The 26051-nt window shown below is 43.4% G+C and overlaps 1 protein-coding gene across 1 annotated transcript in view; it reads left to right on the top strand.

The window, feature by feature from the left end:
• The first annotated feature begins 831 nt into the window (after nt 1–831).
• Nucleotides 832–26051, top strand: part of LOC146649056 (uncharacterized) — a 59787-nt gene continuing 34567 nt past the window's right edge. Inside the window, exon 1 of the mRNA XM_085387911.1 lies at nt 832–1509. Coding sequence (XP_085244037.1) covers nt 1279–1509 — 231 coding nt within the window. The 5' untranslated portion in view covers nt 832–1278. The remainder of the gene's footprint in view (nt 1510–26051) is intronic.

Here is a 26051-nt window from a genome sequence, read left to right as displayed (position 1 = left end):
GGGCACGGCTGCTGTTCAGCTGTAATTAACAAGGAAGAAACGATTTTTTTTGTCTCTTGGTCCTCAGTGGTAGAGTGGGGTGATGGTCACCGTGAGGGGACCCTTTACATTTGACATGGCAGTCTGATCTGTGGTAAAACTAAAAGTATTTTTCAGATCAGCTCTAAAGTCCACGACTTTTAAGTCTTCTGACTACCGTGCTGCTGGCCTCAGCTTCCAAAAACATCCTTGTTTAAATTCACAACATTAGCTTTTTCAGTCAGATGTGTTAATGAGGGATTTAAACCCCTGTATTCAGCCATGCTAACACATTCACAGAGGATATAAAAATAAACAAAATGCAAATGTAATGTAAAATAATCTAAATGTAAAGTCAGTGTAAATAGAGCAAGATTCACACAAAGTGTCCCTCTGTCCACTGTCCTAGACACACAGCTTTACATCCAGTTTCGGTAATCTGCCTCTGATATGAGATCAGGTGTTTTCCCCACAACGTTAGTCACCCTGTGATGATGTCATACAGGCCATGAGCTCATTGGTGGAAAAGCTAACAAAGAGCATCAGCCTGTTCATTAAGAATAACAAAGGTTACCTTCATCATCATTGTCACGTCTAATAAGGATTCTCTTTACTATCATGATAATCATTTTATTTATCATCATCATCTTTATTATAACCAGTGAGGATTATCTCCATCATCATCATCATCATCATCATTCTCACATTCATCACCACGACCATCATCGTTATCTTCACCAGCCAAATGTAGTTATCTTCATCGCTGCCATCAGGTTTTCTTTATCATCATCATCACAACTTTTACAGGCTCACTGTCATAATCATCATCATCATAACCACAAATGGTTGTCTGACTATAGCAGTTGTCATTGTCGTTACAATAAAACACCACGCTCTATTTTCATCATAGTCTTCATCAGCAGCAGCATCAACTTATCTTCATCATCATTACTGTTACTAGAGATGACCGACATTACTACAATGACCATTAGAGCCAGCGGCAAAATCTTCCAGATAAAAAACAGACAAACCCCCCAAACAAGTTATCAACCAGCCCGAGCGGGTCTGGTTCCTGCTGCCTTGCATCTTATTTCTTAATTCTCCTGGACGCGCTCGCTGTCGTGAGCGCGCCATCACGTGGGAGGTCCCTTTAAGTTTCCATCGACTGAGGCCTGAGCGTGTCACATGGACATGATATAATGAAAAGGCAGGAACAGAGTGAGTGCGCTGGGCTCTTTGCTAAAGCAGAAGGGAGCAGAAATGTACGCAGTCATCTGCCGACAGTGTAGAGGGCCAGGGGGCCGAGCCCAACCGAACGCTGCCGATCTCGACCGGGCTGGGCCGAGCCGGACAGACTGCGCCTCATCGGACGGGACCTCTGTGTTCGCCGTTGCACCTGCCAGCTGTGACGCGCACTTTAAAAGAGGAGGAAAATGTCGCCTGTGCGCGTATTTCGCACAGTCCCGGAGCAAAGGAGGAGCGCCCTTCGGTGTGAGTGAACTTATTTCTAATAGCTCGGCTGGTGTGGGGATCGGCTCCGGGTTGCTGCCGCAGGTGCGTTTTCGCGCTTGAGTTGTGCCTGGTAGCCAGCCTGCTGTACCCTAGTGAGGACCCGCATCTCTGGGCTTTTGGAATAGTGCGTTTGTTGAAGAAAGCGCAATCACCCTGCAGGGGAGTCTTGATCACGGGCCATGTGCGTGTTTGCCAGTGTCCGCATTCCAGGTGGTGTTGCGCACATAGAAATTGAAGTTGAAGTAAACAAGTGGGCATAAGGGTTCGACTCCGGTGCTTTGAGAACGCGTTTTCACGTTGAGCATGTTGGACTGGAAACATCCCGCGCCTCTGTGGCGAACCCGAAGCTCTGAGTCGAGGTGCCAAGAGCAAGTGAAGTTGTCAGTGGTGATTTTGTGCGGCTTTTACAGCGAGATGGATTATTTGTATGTTTCACCGTTTAATGAGGGCTCGCAGTGTTTGACAGTTCTCCAACTTAACATTGAGATGTGCCCAAAAGGATGACATTCTGTAAACTCCGAGTGTTAAACTGGCTGTGCTGGTTTTCTGGCTCCGGTGCTCATTTACGAGAGCGTCGCTTTAAAGCAGCGGTCCTATGTGTTTAATAAAGCCACCCAATTTCCCTGCGGGATGCCTGCGAGGTGCCGTCAGCGCTTCATTGTGTCAATACTGACTGGTGAGGAAAACAAGAAAACACCTGCCTGCTGCTCTGGTTATTGCGCAAACACACACACATTCCCTCTCCCTCAGACACACACACACCATCCAGCGTTTTGCTGATTCATAACTGGGCAGTCACATCATTGTGTATATGACACACACAGTTCAAAGAGCGTCCTATTTTGGCCGCCGTCTCACCCAGAAAGGGGAAGTACTTCAATATTTTAATGCGAGAGGCTCTTCCGGAGTCGCTCTCCAAGTGTTCCAAGAAGCAGCTGATACAAAAGGCTGTCCAGATCCGATCAGCAGAGCAGACAAGAAAACCCCTAAAGACGTATGTAAACTCTTTATAATATCACGACTTATTCCAGACTGTAGTGTCTAAAATAATCAGATTCTTCCATTTCTTACTCGTTTGATATAATAATGATACAGAAGAAGTAGCAAGTTATTAAAACTATTTGTTACTGTAGCACCGAAGAAGAGCTGAAATATTTTTATTAGGAAATGAACAAATTAGTCGACTGGCAGGAAACTAAAGACTGATAACACCAGCAGTCTGTATTTGAAGTTGTGGACAGTGTGGCTGGAACAAAAAGTCAGGTTGGCAACGCTGCCTGTGTGTCCACTGTTTCTCTTTGTTTATAGTGAAAAAGAATGAAACAAGTTACAGATGGTGTTTAATTCAAGAATGTAAAAAACAGAATGAGTGCAAAAGAGTTTTTAACTTTTCAAACACTGACTGCAGTAATTATAACAACATGCTTCAGTACAACCCAGAGGAGATAAGGAAAACTCTTTCTTTATGATGTGACAGCGCTAGCCTAATAATGTATTTTGTTAAAAAAAAGTCCAATAAGATAAACTTGGTTCTGCTTCAAGGAAGTGAGCTAAAGTGTGCTGTGTTAAAGTCCAGCGTTCTGTCCATCCATCGTCCGTCTGCTGTTTCTGTGGCTTCGTAAGACATTATTTGATTTCCTTCTTTGTTCCTGTCACAATTATCACGTCCGCTGGAGGATGGGTGCAGTATGCTGTTACGATGCATTGCTAGAGGTCGGCGAACAATCAATTTCACTTGCAACGAGCCACTTTCACAAAGCAAACCTTTAAGGCTGTGACAGGATTCCCCGCTTACACCTGTCATTAACGTTTGTATCACAGTGTTGTACTGTGGAGCATGTGGCCTGAGCTTTGCAATCCAGGGCAGACATTACATAACAGTAACACAGTGATTCTGTAGTGCACAGCCAACCAATAACAAAGCTCTGACATCATGTTTCCTCTGTTCAAATTACATCAAGTTCACTAATAATTTGGTAGCGCAGGTCCTGCTCCAGTACAAACTTACGGGACTGCATCAGCTCTGATTCGTGCATCTGCCACTGCATCATTTCTTTCAAGTTCAAATGAAACCAACCAAATTCTGTTTGTTTGACTGGAGGAATGGTCAGCTTCCCGATAAACAGCATCTGCGCCCTGACAAGTATAAGCATTGTAAAACGTGACCTCTGCTGTCCTCCAGTAGTTGTATAGTAATGAAATTTGCAATAATCCCACAGCATTAACCATTAACCGCATTAATCCTGCTGTGTTTGGCCTTATTAGAACACGAGAACAAATCCATCATCCTTTTGAAGCAAACTTTCGCAGCTCTAAGCTGTTATTTCCGTCCTCGAGAGCATTACTTGGCAAAGTGAATTTGAACTGGGATTAGCCGCATGCTGGAAATGGCTGGAGTGTGTCAGTGGTGTTCAGCGGCGATAGCATGGCCTCCCTGTTACTGTGGGTTCCTGTTTATCTGTGACTGTTTTTGTGGGTGCATACACGTGCTGACTGAAGACAGACTTTCCAATCTGCGTCACAGACTGTGCCTGACGTCTGTCAGATGTTTGTGCTCGCCTTGTCTCAACAAATAGCTCTGTTTCATTTGAATACATTGTTTTCATCCTTTCTTCTGCTAGCTTGTGTAAATGGTCAGCGCAGAAGCCGATTTGTTCAACTGCACCGTCCACTGAGTCTCTTTGCTGCCACACAGCAGTCTGTGCTACTTGGATCCCCAGCATCAGAGGCTAATCTGAGAAATGTTTTTTCCCTTTGTTGTGATCTGAAGTAAACGGTGTATGTTTTTTTCCCTGTGAACAACGAGCTACAGTGTGAGAGCAGCTCACACAGCCAGCTGTAAAAGTTGTGTTTCCGCTGGCTTTATGTGGTCATAATTAGCAGCTCCCATGTGACTCAGTGATGTGTGCGTGTGTGTTTGAGCCTTTATGTAAGAGCATGCCTTTGAGCAGGGGCATGCTTGTGTTTACATGACAGCCGATCAGAAAGGGAAGTGACGCGGGCGGCAGCGGAGGGGTGAGAGCGGCAGACATTATGCTGCTGCAGAGTGGGAGAGAAAGGAGTGAGAGCACGGGGAGCAGGAAAACCACAGACAGATAAAAAGGTGAGACAGGAACAAAGAAGCTAACGAGCGATCGCTTTCTTGGTTACTGCGTGCTCGCTGGCCTGCACTGTGGCTGGATCCATCGTAAACAAATGCAAACATGCAGTAAAAATGAGCCAGTGTCCATGTGGGCTGGGCGAGTGCGCATTTGATTATGAAATGTGTTTACGCTCAGCTCACTACAAAAGTAGTGGCACAGGCTTTTGTTTGTCCAGAGCTGTGCTCGTTCCAGCTCGGAGCCAACCTCTTTAGTCGCTGTTCAAAGTGACCTCATCATCTCGCTGGCCAGCCGCCCTCCCAGACTCGAGCTGACTGCAACTTACTTGTCGGTTAAATGACTTTCATAACAGCTTCAGTAATGGACACTCCTCAAATATTTCCTCAGCAAACGGAGGTCTTCCTAAGGGATGGGAAATGGACATGGGAAGATGGGTTCTCAGATGTATCTCAGGCCCAACGAGCCATCTAACACAACGAGAGACGTGGCAAAGGAATAAGCAAAATCAGGTTACTCTGCAATGAGTTTAGGCTGTGCTGACCTTCCCTGACTGACAGCAGTATTATCGAATCTGGGTCCTTCTGTGGATTCTTCATATCGTACTGTAAATCACCGATCGTGTTCCCAAGAGACTGCAGCATTCATTATAGTCAGACAAACACGAAGGTTGTACTTCAATCACCAAATCTCCACCCGTGTGAGCGGCGTGACAGCAGAGGTAACTGGGTCATCACCATCAGCTGGGTTCTTCCTCTTTTCTTCCTCCTGTAGTCTGCACAGCTGTGCCTGTAAATACATGTCTCTTATATCAGATGCTGACATACATTTAATAGCAAATTAACAGCGTTCATCCCACGAGGAGCACGAGCATGCTTATTAAGTGGCGTTCTGTGATTTTACTTTAAGTAACACATTATAGTCCAACACTGGCAAAGAGAACCGGGTCTATCCTCTGTGGAGCCTGGTTTATGACTGCAGGTCAGCTCCTTTAATTATTAGTCCAGAGAGTTCATATCCAGTGTGGCTGAATGTGCTGAGCAGATGTTTGAGAAACACTTGATTTCCTCTATTAACAACTTGTCCTGCTGTAAAGCTACAATTCTAAAAATTTGGAAATCTGAAGAAACCTCTGTGGTTGGAAATCGGCATAGTTCAAACTGAGAACTGCAGATTGTTGCGCTACAATGACACTGATCTCTGGCTCCTCGGTACATGCAGCAAAGAAGCTCTGAGGAAGTAGAAGGAAATCATTTGGTGAGCTAATCATTTTGAGCCATCTACAAATGTAGGCTCTCCCAGCTTTTCACAGTTTGGGGTTGTACCATCAGAAATGTAAAGGCTTTATCCTTGAAGCTTGAAACTTCACGGTACTGCACTGCATTTCCATGACATGGGTTTGCATTTGGAGCTGGACCCAAGATGCTGCGCAGCAGCTGCACACTTGTTTAACACCAGTCTGCCGCACAGAGAGACAATCATTCGCAGCCACGTTCACACCCACGGCCAATTTACAATCGCTTCTTATTTCACTTATGACTGCCGTGGGATATGCATTGTGATTGAACTGGGAGGTGGTCTGGTCAGAGGTGAGTGGCGCATTGCATTGTTGAGCAGTCTGCAGGATGGAGGCTGAATTGGCAGCGAGAGTCTGGCCTGGCACCAAGCTGCTTGGCATACAACCGGCCTGGGGAGGACGTGAAACGAAGCCTCAGCAGGGCTCGGGTAATGGAGGAGAAAACTGCCCACAGCTTTATTAGGGAGGATCAGAGAGGTAAGACACAGACGCAAATAAAAGATTTGTATTAAAAGACAAAAGTCTTATTTAAGTGAATTTCTTCTACTTCCTCTCGTTTGGCAGAGCCTCTTTACTGTGGGAACATCAGGTCTGCCTTTAACAAAGATGTAACATCGTGTGGGTAACAGCCCACTGCCCATATGTCTGCTGGTCGGAGCAATGACACAACACAGGGAAAGGAAATGTGTGGCGGAGGTGAGATATAAACACAGGAACGTAAAGAGGGAGAGTGATGGTCTGGGTCATAGATGGGCTTCAGCCGGAAGAGTCCACAAACTCTGTGCTTCTGTTTCCTTTCACAAGTCTTTCCACCTTTCCACTTCAGCCACATGCATACAACTCACACCATTTCTGCTTGCGCTGTTCCTGGATAAGCCTTCAGATCGCAGGACACAGCAGACAGAGCTTTGCTGCTAAGCGATGACAGTAGTACAGAGTGACACATAAAGAAGAAGAAGAATCCACACCTAAATCCTAATGGATGGTTTTGTTGGTGACCCCGCCCCCACAAAGTGATAGGAGTAATATGAACCGTACGAGGATGAAAACAATAGCTAGCACTGGGGTTTCAGGAACTGCAGTTCCTCTAACGGCCACTTGAAGCTAGCTCCAAGAGTGAATGACGCCCCACAGAGTCCCATGTTAAAATGACCAACTCACACAACATTAAAAAGCATATTTAAAGACTAGCACAAGAAGTGTTTTTGGTCTCTATGGATACTTTCCATTGTCATAAGAATAATCTGCTGTTTTGACTGACAGACGTATGGACACTGAGCTGGACCTCTCCTCTCTGTTTGTACTGTTAAGCATTTATTCTAATCATCTAACTAACACATCGTTCTGTTCGGCACAGCCAATCTCAGTTTTGTTGAGTGAAATCTCGAATTTTATTAGTCGTTGTTCAGCACTAATTAGCAGAGACGTGACGAGTGACTGCACTGCGTGGTTATCAATGCTTTCATGCAAAAGATTCTTGGTTCAAGCCTGGGAGGAGTCACAAACTGGCCGCCTACTGCCTCCTAATGGGAGGGTGGGCTCGGTAAGGGCATCTAGTATAAACATGGATCAGCTGTAGCAATCCACTGGGAAATAAGGAAGCAGTTGAAAGCCGATCTCAGGAAAACAACATGGCGACAGTTGTCTGTCTTTTATATACAGTCTACACTCTGAAACTTTATATTGATTTCAGTTCCCAGTTTTAGGAAACAAATGACCACAAAGTATAAATAGTAAAGGACAGGAGGGTTTGATGAGTCCCTTGATGGTTTTGATTCGATATGTGAAAGGATACAAGAGGCATTCGAGAATTTTGTCACATGGTGAGGCTGTACTTGGAAATGTTACTGAAGCAGGAGAGTTTCTGTGAGCTAGCGAGTGCTACTGCTCTGCAAAGTAGGCCAAAGGCACAGGGGAGTGTCACATGAACCAACACTGCTATGTTAGCCATCCTCCAGTGTCTTGTTCAAGCCACAGATGGGAAGAGAGACACTCACCGAGAGAGAGAGAGCGAGCACTCAGCATGCGTCATGTATCCCATGCTGCTTGACGTCTGTGCATGACACCCAAAACCGCACTGCTGAAAAGGGGAAGTGCTCATTTCTGTCGGCCGGGAAACCACACTGACCTTCTCCGTAACCACTTTAACTAGTGCTGAAGGTCAGCAGAGCACAGGGATTTCTCTGAGCTTAGGGTGAGTGTCCAGCTCTCATGTCGGGCCACAGGAGACCCAGGAAGTCTGACCCGGTCCCTAATGCCACAGAAGCCAAACCGACAAAACTATTGTCAGTTTGTCGCCTAGCGTGCTGTCACCTCCTCCGCCGCTGACTCTCTCTGCAAGCCTGCTAAAGTGAGAAGCATCCCCAAGGAAACAGAGGGGTTAGTGAGAAAGGCTGTGGGAAAATAATAAAGCAGTGCGGTTGGTCAGAGTAACAGTTGTGAGGTCATAGGAAAACCAACTGGTGCTTCTGACGCGGCTGGATTTATTCCTGTTTGAACATCGTTGTCTAGGAGGCTTTCTGTCATCTGCCTCTGTAAAGTACAGTGAGGAGGGAACACCAGTTTCCCCAGTGGCTGGAAACCAAATAGACTGGCCATACCAGTTCACTCCGCAAGAGAAAACGGCAGGGTTACGTGGGGATAACACAAGATCTCGGGTTCCTGTGAATTCACAAAAACGGCACACAAAGAAGGCTTTGGTTTCTGAGAAAGCCTCTTGATGTGGGCTTGCTGAAGCTGCTGACACTGTGATGTTTGTCACACACACTCTCTCATCCCTTGTCAGCCACTTCCACTTCTACACGTTGATTGTACATGCAACAGCTCTACTCTGACCTACATGTTGAGAATGGACATGGAACACTTGCCATTTATAGCCTCTTTTCCTGTGCCGGTCCCTGACGTAACAGCAGAGCACAAAGTTCCCTGAAAAAGTTCTGCTGCCCTTTCCAAGACGCGGAACAATAGAAAGGAGACCGCTTGTACAGGCTTTGTTTTCCATCATGCTGGGTATCACTTTGTCCAAAAGTAAAACACTTCCAGTTTGACTTCACACGCTGTGTTTGCTTGTGCAATGCACTTTCACACACACCAACTGAATCCACTGTGCCAGAGAAGCTGACACTCAGGAGAAGCTTGCTCACAGAGATGCACTCATTCTGTTGTTCAGTTTCACTGCACAGGCTTAACTATGCTGCACAGTATTATATATACATGTTTATTATAATGTGATTTTTATTTGACAAGACTGTCGGCGCCCTCGTGTCTGCAGGATGGAGTTAATGAACTGATGGGCCGACGTTCTCTTCAGGGTTTTCTGACAGCAATCAGAATAAAGATAAACCTTTATTAGTCCCACACGGGGGACATGTCTTTGGTCACAGCAGAGAGAACAAGTTAAGAGCAGTAAAATTTTAGAAAAACACAAAAGAATAAGATTAGATAAAATAGAAAAACATACTAGTTCATGCAGCCCGGACCATGACACTACCTCTACTGTGTTTGACTTTGGGAATGTTTTGTTTCTGGAACGCTGTGCTGGTTTGATGCCCGATGTAACGAGTCGGACACTCCTTTGTGCTCTCTTTGGTCGACACTTTGTTTCTATTGTTGAATCGTAAACACTGACATTGGTAAAATGGCCTGTATTTGTACAGCGCTTTACTAGTCCCTAAGGACCCCAAAGCACTTTACACACCCATTCACGCACACATTCACACACTGGTGATGGCAGCTACATTGTAGCCACAGCCACCCTGGGGCGCACTGACAGAGGCGAGGCTGCCGGACACTGGCGCCACCGGGCCCTCTGACCACCACCAGTAGGCAACGGGTGAAGCGTCTCGCCCAAGGACACAACGACCGAGACTGTCCGAGCCGGGGCTCGAACCAGCAACCTTCCGATTACAAGGCGAACTCCCAACTCCAGGATCGCACATTAACTGAGACAAGTGTGCCCTGCAGGTTGTTCTTGTTCTGGGTTCTTTTGCGACCTCCTGGATGAGTTGTCAATGTGGTCTTGAAGTCATTTTGGCAGACCAGACACTCCTGGGAAGTACACATTGTTCCAGATTTTCTCAGCGAATGTGATTTGTGATTGGTTAGGATCCCAAAGCCTTGGAGATGGCTCTGTAACATGATAGATGTCAGTGCCTTTGTTTCTTCTCTGGCGCTTGTTCAGATCGTGGCGTGACCTGTTGCTTTTGCAGCTCTTTCAGCCTGCTCCTCCTGGTCAGACCAGTTCTATTTAAATCATTTCTTCATTTAAAAGAGTCGGGCAGTAATCAGGGCTGCCTCTGTGCTGAGTCATGGTGAGGTAGAATCACAGGGATGGATGTTACTACACATGCATGCAGAACCTTTTACAGGGAAAAGCAAACACGTGTCTTCGTTTGATAAACCCATCCATCATCTAGTCAGCCAATTTGGTTTTTGAGGCGACTTTTACTACATCACAACTTGTGTTTATTATTATTTAAAAATGATGAAAATCAATAAATAATGTAAAACGAGCACATAAACTATGATATCTGACTCTAAGGCTATGTTCACACTGCAGGCGAATCCGACTTTTTTGACCCTGTGCGACTCATATCCGATCATGGTGTGACAGTGTGAACGGCACAAATCCGACCTGGGTCACTTTCATATGTGGTCCTGAATCCAATACATCTCCGATGTTTTAGAAAGCGACTGCTGTTTGATGGTCACGTCGCATCAAATCCGTCTTTTACGTCACTGACACGAGACAGACGCCAATTATCAGCGCCGGAGAAGACATGGTGAACGCTTCCTGGCCATCCCGTGTAGATGTCAGTGAAACTGCTGGGAAGACAACGTTGGAGAAACGTGAACATTTTATTTGTTCTGTATAATCTGCAGATTCTGACAGAAATCTATCCTTTGAAGCAGCAACAAGGATCATTATTAGGCCAAATGTAAATAACACAATAACTTTATAACTTAAAGCGAAATTGGGAAACGTAAAGTCGGAAACAAGTCTTTATATGAAGGCCATCAGTCACACAACACTGTTTGCTCTGGGTCTAAACAGACGTCTGTGTGTGACGTCTTCTTTTGCGCATGCGCCCGCTTTGAGCATTCACACTAGAGCGCGTTTGCTGTCGCATTTTATTTGTAGTGTGAACGAGCAGACAAAAAAATCGGATTTGATCAAAAAATCTGAATTGAGCATCAAGACCTGCAGAGTGAACGTAGCCTAAGAGAAAACATATTCCAATACGGTGAAGCACACAATCACAGGGACGCAAACAATGTAAAAATAAAGATTATGTTACGCAGCATCAGTCCCATATGCTGTTCTATGTTGAGATCATGCTTTCAGTGATGTTATCCTCAGGAGCGCGCTCCCATGTGGAACAATATTTAATTGTTCCACATGAATTCTGTGCAGGTGGTGAAACAAACGTGGCTGAAGCCTTTAATGCCTTTGATGTTTTACTTGAAATCATATTTGATAGAAGCACAGTGTCCTGTCATCACACAGCTCAGGGGAAGTACAGAGTTGGGCAGTGGTTCTCGTTTGGTTGATCAGATCAGCACAGCTGAGTCTTTTCTGGTGCAGAATAAGGTGCTCCACTTGTGTTTGTTTCTATGTGTGAGAAGGCAGCGAGAGGCTCGTTATCGCCGTCACGGCCCTCTGGCCGAGTCATGAGGCCTGTGCACGCGCGGCCGACTTTATGTTATTTTTGAAATCTCACAGTGTCATTTCATTAACTTGACACTCCTCTTAGCCTTCCTCTCCCACTGTGTGCGCTTCTATCTGGTCTCCCTGCGCTTCCCCTCCACCCCTGTTCCCACGGCAACATGTGGCTATCGGTTACATAACCACGACACACGTATTTGTGTGCATGCGCATGTGTCCCTGCGGTCGCCCCTGGCCTTGGGAAACCAAACATGCAGCTTTCAGGCTTTTGGGTTCTTGCAAGCGCATTATTGATAGTGTTAACACTGATCGCGCCACAGGCTTAAATAGAGCCTTGTGTTTGTTTGTGCGGTTGTGTGCTCTCATTTTACACCGCTGCAGTGTATTTCATTTCCACTAGATGGGAACAATGTGCAAGTAACAAACACCAAATGTGTCTGCTAGTGCCAGCTTAAGTTGTTGATGAGCAAGCGCTGATCAGTAAGATGAAGGTGCTGATGGTGCATCGCCGATGAATGCGTCGCTCGTCTGTGTGCAACCCGCACTGGCTGCTTCATTCAATAAGTGTCCTTGCTCGTGTTTGTGGTATGAATGAGGATTAGTGTGTGATTGAATGTTGATGTGGATGTGTGTGGGCATCTGAAATTAATCACACACACACAGAGCCAGGCCCTCAGATCACCTCTAATGGCACTGGGCAGGCCTCAGTAGGGGAGGCCGAGCTGCTGTTCATTTCAATTAGAGCCATGTCGAGGAGTGAGCCCAAGCATCAGGCTTCCCCCTAATTGAGCTCATTTCATATTTATGAGGCAGAAATATGGGTCTGTGGGGGCGCTTTCACTTAAGATTGCTAAAACACGCGGTTCAAGTAGAAGTCAGGTCTGCGTGTCGTGTTTGAGGAAACAAAAATGGTGGGAAAAGCTAAGAGATGGGATATTTTGCTTGTGTGTGTGAGGAGCTCCGGCAGTAAAGCCCTCAGTTCCTCATCTGAGTGTACAGTGTGGCATTGTGCAGCGCGGCAGTGAACGCTGTTATTAGAGACTTTATGGCCCACGCTGTGTCTGTTGTGTTGGCATCTTCTGCTTATGCTACCAAACTGACCTCGATAAATCCAGGAATACTGAGTGCTCATGGAGCTGACTCTTTCCTAAAGGGTCCCACACACACTGGTCGGTGGTGTAATCAGGGCCCAGCTCGTGATTGTTGGGCTTCGGGCCCATCAATCAGCCCCTCACTCTGTCTCCACCCCTGCTTAGCCAAGTTAAATTGGTTTTAACTGGATTTGTTGCACTTTTATGTGAACCTTATAAGCACATTGTTAACTAGATCTTGCATTAACAACAGAAAATTAATGAGAGGTTTCAGGATTAGTTAGTAGTGTAGCAGCCTCTCATCCCTATATTTTTTATACATAATCAGAATCAGAATACTTTATTGATCCCTAGGGGAAATTATTTTTCGTTACAGTGCTCCATTAAAAACAAACATTAACAGAGACAGACAATACACTAACTAAGAATAGCATTATTATTATTATTATTGGAAAAAAGCTGGTATAATTCCCATCTACTAAGCAATATTTTTTGAAGTCTCTGGAGGAGTTATCTACCAACTGGGAATAAAGCTTTGACTGGAGTCAGCAGAGTTCAGCTGTGTGACTCAGCTTTTTAGAAAAGGAAAAAAATATTTAGCATCTAATCAGCGTAATCACTGTAGTGTCTCTGCATTTATTCTGTTATGTTAACCATGTTTGTGTCTGTAACTACTGAAACTGCTGAAAGTGCCACAAACATGGGCAGTAGCGTATAAAAGAGACGGGAGCGTGTGGCTGTGAAATGTGAAGTCACAGCAGAAGTGTCTGAAATGTGCATTCTGTGCACTTGGCCAGCAGGGGGCAGCCCTGCAAAAACACCTGTGGTTGTGTAGACATTTATGGAAAAACAGCCTTCATCTCCACTCTGTAGTCAGTTCCCTGATCTTCCAGATTCCCAATGACCATATTGAGTCATCCGTTTTTTAATTCTTAGAGTCAGAAAGCAAGATTGTCCAGAATATGGTCAGGTCAGGTGGTCTCCCACCAATGCCGTCTTGTTCCAGTAGCCCACTCCTCATCAGGGTGTCCTGGTTCCTCAACACCTGACGCGGACCTTGTTAATCCGAGCTGCATGCAATGTGATTAAGCGCCTTTCTTCCTGGTGTGACAGGTGTCCCAGGCAACGTGTGAGCTATTTATTATTGTATCACTTCCTCATTGTTGTACGTTAGAGGTGGCAGTGACCTGTGAGCGGTAACAGCCTGCTACCACGAACATTTAACCTGCGTCATGGTGACACTGCGAAGGAGTGTAGAAACCTGGGGAAAGCAAAATCAACGCTTTAGCACTTATGTGACGTTGACAAGTCAGAAGGAAAGCACAAACATGTTAGTGTCTAACTGACCTTCAGCACTTCTGGCTGCGTCTGATTAGCCGTGATGCACAGGTTTTTCATGGTGACTCAGTCACAAGGAGAGGCACAAGCACCGTCTCTTATGGCATGTTTCCATAGTAACGGCATGAGGAGGTCAAGCGCTGGTGAAGCACACAGGAGCTATTTCCCAATAAACTGGCTTTTGTTGTGCTTCTGTTTACTGTATAAAAGCCTAAAGCATGAAAAACGGTGACTGTGAGGCATGTTTGAAGGTAGAACTCATGCAGGACGAGCGTCTACTCTCTGTTTCATGTTGCATACACTTTGTCCAAGTTTGAGTGTTGCCCGGTCCTTGACCCCTGTGCCTGCAGACCTTAAATGCATGCAAGTGATAGCAAAGTGTGGATAACATGACATGAACCAGCTGTGTGGATCAAACTTACATTTGGAAACAAAACAAAACAAGGAAGACGCAAAGTTTGCTTTTTGAATCTATAACAATATTTGTTAAATAAACAAAATATAAGTATCCAAAACAAGTTGACACATATATTGATCATAGTCTAAATATTGGAAATGGTTTAAATCACAGTCCAAATGAGCTGCTTTCCTTTGGTTACAGATTATTTTTCTGTGGGTGTCAGTTAATCAGCTGGTAGTACAGCATAATATAATGCAGTTGATAAGAAAACTAATAAAACAAAGAGTTGGCTGATGGATCATCTTTTTAAAAAACGTTATGTTGGTAGGATCTGCTAAGCCTCTGAATAGGGCTGGGTATCGTCACTGATTTCTAGAATCGATTCAGTTCGATTCGATTCGGTTCGATTTGAATCGGGGAAATTTTGCCTCAGACAGTCAGAAATATTATAATTCAGATCAGTACATTTACATATTTTTGTATCTATAAAAAGGAAGCTGACACACGCAAGACTTTATCAAAGGTGTGAGCATCACAGCAGAGGCCTTTGTGTCAAAGTAGCTGAAGATAAAACACAGAAAAACATGAAGGTGATTTTCCTGGCCTGGGATTTTATAAAAATATTCTGCAGTACATCAAAAAACGAAAGAAAACCATTAATTGACATATGAACATTACCTCTGAAGTTACAGACAGCTTTTTGCATTTTGCATAATTTTAAAAAGTTTAAATTTGTTCAGAAGCCTGTTGAACGGCAGAAATTAGGTTTTCTTTTCGGAAGTAAGTAAAAGGAAAAAAACAGCGGCCGATAGCCTGTAAACAACGGTAGTCTTGTGCGTAACAAGCAAGCGAATAATGCAGAAAACTGATTTTTAGACGGGAAACTGTTCTTGAAGTACAAAAGTCATGATGATGTTTATGTGAAGCGTAGTTTGGATCTTCTTTTGCTGCTGGAGTGGGAAAATTTTAGCGTTCATCCTCCAGGTTCACTGTTTATGTTATGCTAACATAGCTGTGTCGCTAGCGATCACGTAGCACATCATTATATACCAGCTAGCCCAACTTCAGTAACCCTACAAACGTCACTGCTGTTTAGTTTCCTGCCTTCATTTATGTTGGAAGTGATAGCAGAGCTGTACGTTTGAATTTTTCAGAAATCTCTCAGTCAGAACATGCTATATCATGTTTAGGTGGAAGCTAGCAAGCTAACATCCTGCTAACTTCTGCTAATTGGATGTTAAACTTAATTGTTACACCTGGTAAAGCAGCAACGCTGATCATTTTATTAAAGATGAAAGAATTTAGACACTTTGTAACTCTCAGTTTTGCCACAGTGATCGTTTGACTTTGGGACCTAAAGCAGAGTTTGGACCTGGAAACGGCTAATGACGTCAGACTTAAAGACCGGATAGTAATCAACAGGAAAATGCCTTTGTGTCATGATCTCCTAATGTATCCATAGACTCAGTCACTCATTATTTTTTTCAATAAAAAATTAATTATGCTAAATCTCGTTCATTCTGAAGTTCAAATGGAGGATTATCCATGGTGTGCTCATCGGCTAGCATGTTACTTCACAGTCAGACATTCCCATTTTTGGCACATCTGGTGTTTTTAAACTAAGATGATGGCGATGAAATCACTAATCCCAAGGCTTCAAAACGGACTTCAGAAACTAGTGGATTACATTCCAGAAGCTGTGTCCAACCATACACACTGTATATGGTCCTAACTGTTTTAGTTTGCAAATTAGACAAAGGACATTTGAGACACTTTAATTTGCTTCTAAACACTCAGTAAAATTAAACACATTTACGGTTTTAACCAGACTGTATTTCATTACCAGTTTTGCCATCATTTTGCCAGTAAATCTTGTTTCAATGTGTCGTCTATCATATTGTTACTGGGAAAAACACTAGAAAACACACGCACGCACGCACACACACACACACACGCACGCACGCACACACACGCACGCACACACACACATACATGTAGTGTGTGACAGAAAACTACTGGTACTTCCTGTATTTAGTATTAAAAATACCCGGTAAAGGTCAGAATCTGTGCTTAAGGCAGGGATTGTCCACTCAGTCATTTCTAAATGCCATTAGAATAATCGAGAACTTCTTCAGTTATTTACAGCACAGCTCAAAGCCTCAGACACACTATAATGAAAACGCAAAAAAGCAGACTTTTGAAAACGATGACACATTTTAGTCATGTGATGCAGTCATGTGACCAATTAAACTAAGGTAGCGGAGGGCATTATACAGCAGTTCTTTTGTTTGACAGCCCTGTTAAAGATTAATATCAGTCTGTAGATGCTCCAGAGAGCTTTTCTTCAAATTCTTTAATTCTCACTCGCTTTTGCAACTTTATACTTTTGTGTTACTCGCAGCAACAACTCCACCTCATTGTGAGTCCATTTAAAAAACTCGGTGCTTTTCCTCAACATTTTGCCGCAACGTTTTAAAGACCTAGAAAGTAAATAACGGACGGAAATGAGGCAGGTCAAATTGTCTTGCGTTTCACGCATGCGCAGGACTGGAACGTAAGCGTTTATGGCTGTTTCAATGTGGACGCACAACTCTGTGAAAACAACTGAAAATGCTGGTGTGGACGCGAGGCGTTTTCAGATGAAAACGGCGTTTTCACATTTATCTGGGCCAGTGTGGACGTAGCCTTAGGAGCTTGGAAAGAAAAGCGTCTGGACTTCTTTAAGTTGCTTGAAGATGTTTCATCCGAGAAGCTTCTTCAGTTCTAGGGTCAAATGGTGGAGAGTCCCAGATTTAAGTCCTGTGGGAGTGTCCCCCCAAGAGGGTCATGGACCACCTATTGATCCTCCGCCTAATGACACAAGCCAAGGTGTGAAAATGGGTGTGGGTCACAATCAGCCAGGGTTTCGGGTGAGCTCATCGTGAAACCTAGCCCCACCCTATCATGTGATTTCCTGAGGTCAGATGCAGATGGACAGCCGAGTCACATGGAGGTGGCTCTTTTATGTTGTGCCATGCGTTTATGAAGTGCAGGTGCTTCATAAATACACAAGGTGAATGTATTGGCAAGCTTCTTTCTTTTCCAGTTTTTCTATTGAATAGAAAAACTGGAATCTTATGATTTCATGATCTCATGATTTCCAGCAATAATCATTCCTGCTTTTCATACTGGATATCAGATGATTCCTTTCAAGTATGTTTTTCAGCAAATGATTGGAACAAAGTCGAAAATCTGCACAACAGAAATGTTTGTGACTACATAAAAGTCTTTACTCATCCACTCACTGCAACATTTGTCCAACACTTTGGATTTTCTCAAGCCTAAATTTGACGTGAAATATGCATGTAGACTAGAGTCACAACCTGAACCTGACGGCTGTTTGTTAGCATGCTCATCTGACACAAGCAAACACTCTGAGTTTAGAGCTCAATTGTTGACCATATATATACGCAGACATACATAATCAGTTGTCCTTCTTCAACATTTTTCCTCAGCCTCCAGAACTCAATAATGAAGCCAACACAGGAGGCAGTTCCTTTATTGGCCACTTGAGACTGGCTCCAAAACCATTAATCCCCATAGAGTCCCATATTAAAATCTCCAACTTATAACATTACAACTTTAAAATCTGGTCCAAACAACGACTTTGGCCACAGTGGACCACAGTAACTGTAAAGGAGATAATGTTTCTATTCAAAAGTCTGAACGATTTGTTCTTCAGTTTTGCTGAATTAAATTAAGTTTCTTTTTTTGGTGACGCAGGGAAGCAAATGCTGAGTCTTCAAGAATGAACCTGAAACCAGAAAGTGCTTAATGCATGGATTTCTGACTGGGAGATTCATTTCAGTTACACAAAACAGTTTTACTTTTGTTTTCAGTCTCCTGCTCATAACAGTACTTTCAGAACAAACAAAAGTGGCAGCTTTTCCAGGACCACGAGGACATTTTGTTCTGTAACAGTGTTCCCCCTATGAATTGTTAGTTGCTTTATTAGTCGACATGAGCACAGCTGACTCATCCAGAAAAAACATTTTCATTAAAGACTTCAGCGTTCATCTTTTATGTGTCTGTGTGGCTTCCAGCACCAGCCTCCTTGAAGGTCCACCATAGCTACAGTCCACCTTGATTTAAAACAAACAAACAGATAAAAACCCAGTAGATGCATTGATCGGTCAATTTGGGCAAGGCCCACTAAATAGATCTTTCTTGAATTCCACACAGGATTAACTAAACTAAAGGGAAGCACTGAAGGGAGTTCCTGCAAATGATCTCAGCATATTTATTGGTGTTTATTACAGAGAGCTTTGGAATTTAGTAAACTGAAACTTATATAAGAACACTTCAATTAAATTTGGACTTAAATGAAAGGGGAAGAAAAACCCCTACACTGATGGGACCTGGTGGTTTTTTATGAGTCAGGGACATTTTGCAGTATGGTGTGGCTTCACTTCACGTCCCCTCGGTTCCATTGGTCATTATTCTGTTATTTGCCGATGGTAGTGCTCTATTCCAGGATGGTAAGGACCTGTTCATAGGGCACAGTGATGAGGATGATCACCGTCACTTTGACCACAGTTTAACCATTAAACAGAGCTGACAACAGTGATCATCACAACACCAAACAATGTCTTTTTGAAGAGTGGTATTCCACACGTCCACCAGCATTCCAGATCCATGTAAATCAGTCCCAAGGAGCACCCGAGCTGCTCTGTTGGCACATTGTTGCTCAGCAGCTTCTACAGATAATTTATGCGGGTTTTTCCTTTAGTAATTCTACTTTTTTATCAGTTGTTTTAAACACATTCTGTTGGTCCATCTGCATGAGGACATGAGAGCTGTGGTTTTCTGTGGTTAGACGTGAAGCAGTGGTATAATTCTTGAATAAAAGTGTTTTTTGTCCAGTCTCCAGCAGAGTTAGCTGGATTCCTAACAGCTAACTAGCAAGTCAACACTTAGAACCAAGGTGTCTGTAATGGGAAGGTTGGTGGTTCGATCCCGCGCAGAATGCCAAATGTTCTTGGGCAAAATGTTAACCTATGATGCATCATTAGCATTTTGGATGCAAAGCATTTAATTATAGGAATACGTGCTTGTATTAACAGAGACAAGTTGTATACATAACTGGATAATCCAAATTGTCACTAGGTGTGAATGTGCGAATGAAAGTGAGTGCGAATGGTTGTCTGTCTCTGTGTGTTGGCCCTGTGACAGACTGGCGACCTGCCCAGGGTGTACCCCGCCTCTCGCCCTATGACAGCTGGGATAGGCTCCAGCGCCCCCCGCGACCCTGAAAAGGAGAAGCGGAAGTGAATGGATGGATGGATGGAAGTTGTATACAGCACTTTTAGGTACAGGGGTTATAAGAACCAGACGGTTTGCATTCGTGAGGTTCGGTCAGCCACTGTGCCTTCACTCTATTAAACATGGGGACATCTTTGCGTCTCTTACTCTGCTATGATATTTTGGACATACGTCATACGTTCATTTTATGGGTGCAGTTATTAATTCAGTTCTTGTGGGTGAATTCTACAACCCGCACAGATAGATGCAAACAAGTCATCGTGCACGCGATAGTGTCCGCTTTGTGCACAGTGCTACAGCTGCAACATAAGCACATTTTATATTTTAGACATTGCACAAAATTAAGTTTACTTAATTGACTAAGAAACAATGTTTCCTTTTTCTTAGGACTAATGTGAGCTCCTTGTTATGATGATTTTTTTCAGAACTTGCCTTGGAAGCCTCGGAGTTAAAGAATTTCCTCCGTGTTAAAGAAACCCAGTAAAAGCTGTTTCCGCAGCTATGGAACAAACAGTCACCGCTGATAATTAGTAGCTGCTGATGTCTGTGTCCACGAGTGTCAGTGATCATGGACACAAGTATTATAAAAATGATTCCACATATATCGTTCATACTCGTTATTTACTAGTGTTGTGTAATATATTCTTGAAGTCGTACACATTTATAAAACATGAAGTGTTACGAGCTTTTTTCCAGGCTTTTTTATATACGCGCCGCTTCCCTCAGGAAATATTATTATGAAACATTACATATATTTGCACTGCTTTGCAGATGATGCCCAGCTTTATCTGTGCATGAAGCTGGATGGTGCAAATAAACTAGTTAAACTTCAGACATGAAGACACAGAGGCCTCTATAAGGGACCTCTAACTTCCTACTTCTGAATTCAGATCAAACTGAGGTTGTTGTACTAAAGAATCATGGCGTCTGTCCAAACACTGACTTTAGATTTCATTACGTTGCTCTTTAGTGACCCTGCAAGTAACTGTTCTGACCAGGAGCATTCAGCATACACTAAACAAATGTGCAGCCTTCATTCATCTGAATGAAAATTAGCCTCATCCTGTCAAAAAACTAGAGCATACATTTATTACTTCTAAGCTTATTATAATTTAATATTATAAGGTTGCTCTGAAAGGTCCATGAAACTCCTTCAGTTGATCCAAAACGCTGCAGGAAGAGTCCTGACTGGAAAGAGAGAGCACATTTCTCTCACATTAGCTTCTCTGCATTTAAAATCCTTCCCTGCACATCCGAATCTCTAAACATCCTGCTGTGTCTTAAAGACCGCATATTACCCTAACAGAGCATTTCTTAAGACTGCAGACCTCCTTATGGTTCCTAGCAGAATGGAAGGCAAAGTTTGGTGGGGTGACTCCGACTTTCCCAGTTCCACTTGAAAATTCCAACTAGGAACTCAGAAATATCGACTTCAACCGAAATGCTCTATTAATCAAGACTGTAATCAAATGATGGAGCTACGCCAGCAGATGACAGAGGGACCAGCTGCGGCAAAATCTGAAAACATGACCAGGATCAAAAAAGAGAGCGCTTATAAAGCAAAGCACGGAGACTGCCTGGCAAACGGGAACGTCCTGTACTAGGAAACTGACACTAAACCAAAATCCTGCTTTCTGTCTGTTGGTGGTGTCTTTGTATTTTGGTAAATGTAATTTAGTTTTCATTATTGCTCAAGTGTTGTATGTGACCGCACATGTGATCACATCCATCAGGCTAGACATATTAAGTTGGTGAACTATTGTGACGTGCCCAGTGGAGAGTAATCTATCATTGCCTCTGCAGGTGTAGTCGAGTCGGCACATCTCATTAATGAAATTATGAAATGAAGACATTTCTAAAGTTTACGGGGCGCACACATGTAAACACACCATGTAAACGCATAGAAGAAAGCAGCTCTGTTATATGCTCTGAAAGGGTTTTCTCACATTGCAGTCAATTTGATACTTGACCTCAGAAAATCTGTAACGGTTGACTGGGTTTGCCTCAAGGAGCCGTTAATTACCGGTTAAACCACACCAGAAACTCTGCTGGCTGAAAGACAGAAATAGCTGAGCTCCTGGTACGGCAGAAGTAACAGACCATCACCAGCTCTGCTTTCTGAAACTGAAACTTCTGATATCGGTCACAATGTGCAATCGAATGACAAACAGGCGATCGTCGAGTTTCTGTTTAAGTGTCTTGAGTGCTAAAGTAACCCATATGGAAAAGAAAAAACTTCTATGATTTACTCATGAAAGTGGCCAATTTCTCATTACTTTCATATATTGTTTTAGTAAGTATACAAAACATACAAGTTTCATTATATAATTTTTCAAGGGATCTTATATCTGTTTTCACTCTTGTATGCTTTTCATACAAGTTTCACACAAGACAGATACAAACTTTATAAGATTTATATCTTTTCCATGTAGGAACACAGACACTGAACAATATCCTGATTTCTAAACCCTTTATTATAATTTCCACACCTGTGAGGTGTGAAGGCCTCAGTTTCCCCACCGTGGGCTGGTCCGTTCATCCTGGCTGTTGTGGTGGAAGTTGGTTCAACATCTATATAAGCTATGAATATCTGAGCTTCAATACTGATATATCATGAATTCATATGGATTTCTGGCATTTTTTAAAGTGTTTATTATTCAGCATTATTTATAATATCACCGTGTTTAACAGGCTGGTAGAGCAGGTGAGGACGCCCAGCTTTAGTTCACATATTTGCCATCCCTGAAATTCCAAATCTGAATTTCATGGCACAGCATTATATTCAGGTTTATTAAAAAACATAAGTATAGACCATAACGAATGAAACTGCTGAATGATGGAGAATGAGGGTCAAACAGGTTGATCACTGGCTTATAAAGACACGGTGCACCATTGTTCTCGTGTTCTCCTTTTTCCTTCCAGTTACTCTCCAGTTCCTAATGCATTTTATTTCATGCACTTACACCCGCATGTTTATACCAAGTACCCTGAACACTGCACCCTGAATGAACACTGATGACCTGACAGCACTGTAGCAATCAATAAAAACTATTCAAAGTTTCAGACAAAGAGATGAGAACTAAGTGGGGAGAAGAGGAACATCTGTAAGACGGGAACAAAATCCGAGAGACGTCCAGTTGGAAATGTGTATCAGTATCAAAGACCTGACAAATCTCGGGCCCTTTCCTGTAAGCTCTTTTTTGTTGTAGGCCTACTTTGTGTTTGGGGAACAATCAGAAATACTCATAATGGGATCGAGATATGACCTCGCTGCTGACACGGACAGTTAGATGGTTTTGATGCGGCTTTTAGCTGGTGATGTCGTTCAGTTAAGATGCCGAGCACACGCTGCTCAAGAGCCGTTGATGCAGAGTGCAAGTCATTACGTTTTTGCTGTTTCATAAACGTGTAATCGGGAGAAGAATGCATGAAGAGGAAAGTCAGCTCATCATTTTGTTTTGTTTTTTTCACCACTTTTTAAAAAGAATTGAAATTGCATTTAAGACCTTTAAAGGGAATTCTTACTCGTTTAGTGCTTTTATTTTGGAAATCCAGCATTTTCACGTGTGAGTTGCATCACTACATACACTTCGAAGGATTCCAGAGGCTCTGCATATTTCACAATTTAAAAAGAAACTGTCAGGCATTGCACTGATTTTTGTGGAAATGTCCTGAAAGTCATCTTGCAGTGGTTTGAAACTTGCGTGAGATGCCAAAGACAAGTTGTTCAATGTGATAGGATCAAAATATCTTCAGAAAATATGTGGCAGGAAGTGTGCTTCTGTGAAGATGCAAGTAATCCGAACACAGCTGCAGATCTCTGCGGTCAAGTCCGTTATGGGCCACGTCAGCTCGGCGAGTCTTGTAGACGAACCGGCTCATCGGCACATGGCGTGCCAGCGCTCGATAAACTAGCTCAAGGATTCGGCGTTTTCTAATGTTTCCAAACAGAAAGGAGAAATCCAAATTGTCCAAATTTGTGAACGCATAAAATGTGTAAATCTAGCTTCGGTTTAAATGACACACAGTATGTGCCAGTGAATTGGTGACTTTAGCCGATCAGTTACTTTGCGGCTCAGTTAACTCAGTCTGTGACCCAGATCCTGTTACTGACTCTGTCACTTTGTTACTCTGCTACTCAGATATGCAGCGACATCTTTGCCTTGTGACTGAGCACATTAAGCTATTGGAACTTGATTTTTAGGGTGTGAACCATGAAATGTGATGCCTGTTGTTGACGTCCTGGATCTGTCGTGTTTTGCCCGTCTCTCTCTGCCCTTGCTGTCTATCATCTCTCAAACTGCTGGAGCTCTTCATTATTATAACCTCTTCATTCAGTTTTATTCTTTGCTTTGGAGCTTGACCACTTGGCCTGAATGCAGTGACAGGTATTTTCATGCTTTCACCCCTGAGGTGCTGTGTAACCTGCTGTTTTGATGCTAATAAAACCAGATTGCACCACCCATCTGCAGGAACAAGACGTTGGGTAATATTACTGACAGCGCACCAAGAGTGCACCCTGCCTGCTGCTCATTGGTTCTCCTGGGTTAGATCTGTGGCTGCGGCTGCTGATATTCTTCGTAGTGTGTCTTCAGGATGCTCTCAGCACTTGTTCTAAGAAACTTTGACTGTGTGTGGGACTTTCCAGCTCAGGTTCAGGTTATGCAGATGAGGCTGATCGATGGCTCAGTTTCACGTTGTCATTTTCTTTTTTTCAAAAACATCTTTTTGCTTTTGACGTCAGTCTGCCTGAGTGATGACGGTAATTATGTTTCTCCCCTATACACAAAATATGTGCATTTATGTTTGTGTTCAAAGCCAGAGACCATAACCTCTCAGCCTTATCTGCCTTGTTGCTATGATTCATCTAGTAACCCAGGTGAACACTTCAAAGGAACACTGTGCACACACAGATATAGATATAGATACATATACGTAAGCATGGTCGGTTACTTAGAACTCTCTGCGTGTGTGTTTGTGGTTGTTGAGTGGGCTGCTACCTCTGACTCATGCTCCTCTTTTCATTGATGATCATGCCAGGCAGCGCGAGTGCTCCTGTGATGTCAAAATCAACCAGGAGAGGAGAGTAAAAATGAGAAGATCCAAATTCCAGCTGTGAGTATTCCTGGATCGAGGTTGTTTTGTCTGCCTGCCGGCTCTTATTTAAAGATCAAAGTATCGTGTTCGCTGCTGGACTGTTTTTCTGTCCCACCGAGGCAGCGTGGCAGCAGGGTCTGGGGTCAAAGTGCACACGTGTTTGTAGGATGCATCCTCTGAGAACAGCAGAGTTTTACATCATGTATCTGTGCATGATCTCAGGTCGTGCTCATTGCCTTTGACTTCTAAGCACTGCTCAGCGACTCGATTTGCCTCACACAAATTTGTTCCACTTTGTTTGAGAGGAGCTCATGTGGTTGTTGTACTTTTCAATAAGCTGCAGCAGAGAAGAAGTCATTTGCAGTGGTTTTTTTAGTAGATAGTGGTTACAGAGGTTCTGCTTAGTGGATTTTATTTCCGATACGTAACAAATAAAACATACAGTCATCGCCATGAGCTCTCATGTTCTTGTATATTGTGCGTGCATAACTTTGGTCCATTGTCCCCAAAAGAGATCTTTTGAACTTGCAATATATATATTTTTTAATACCAACAGAGGTCAAATGTATCGCAGTCTCGAGGGTCAGTCAATAAACTGCAGCTTGTCCCCTTGTTATGAAGCTTCTGAAACAAAACTTCCACCGGTATTCACTGTTCCTGCGTTAAATCTATCGCTACTGGTCACTGAATTTGAAGAATGTTTTTATTTCACTTTGATCTGAAGCTCATTTTCATACCCAAAGGTGTCACTTCAGGAAGATGTCCATTTATTGGTGTAGGCGAAGCTGCGTTGTGGGCGGAAGCGAGTACGATCACTGAGGTCGCAGCAGCGAGAAAACCTGAATATAATGCTGTAAGTTTCCACATCGAGTGTTTTTACCAAGAACTCTGTCTATAAGATTTCCTCAGTATGTGAAAATATAATCAAGCCGTTTCTATTCGATTTCATTTTATACACACTTTTACTAGTTGGACCCCTTGTAGTTTCAGAAGTGCCTCAATTCGTTGTGTAGATGGATACATTTTGGTTCATAGGGAGTCACATGGTTACTGCGTGACAACGTGAATCTCCCGTTCCAGCAGACCCCAAAGACGCTCTGCTGGGTTGGGATCTGGCGACTGTGGAGGCCATTTGAGTACAGTGAACTCATTCACGTCCAAGAAACCAGTTTGAGATGATTTGAGCTTTGTGACACGCTGTTCGGCCAAAGGCAGCTGTCGGCCATAGATTGAA

Source organism: Rhamphochromis longiceps, linkage group LG17 (assembly GCF_057381845.1).
Source record: "Rhamphochromis longiceps isolate RC_006_pf linkage group LG17, R_longiceps_female_GT1.1, whole genome shotgun sequence".
NCBI classification, from domain to species: domain Eukaryota; kingdom Metazoa; phylum Chordata; class Actinopteri; order Cichliformes; family Cichlidae; genus Rhamphochromis; species Rhamphochromis longiceps.
Note: the sequence above shows the minus strand (reverse complement) of the source record. Positions and strands in the feature narration are given on the sequence as shown.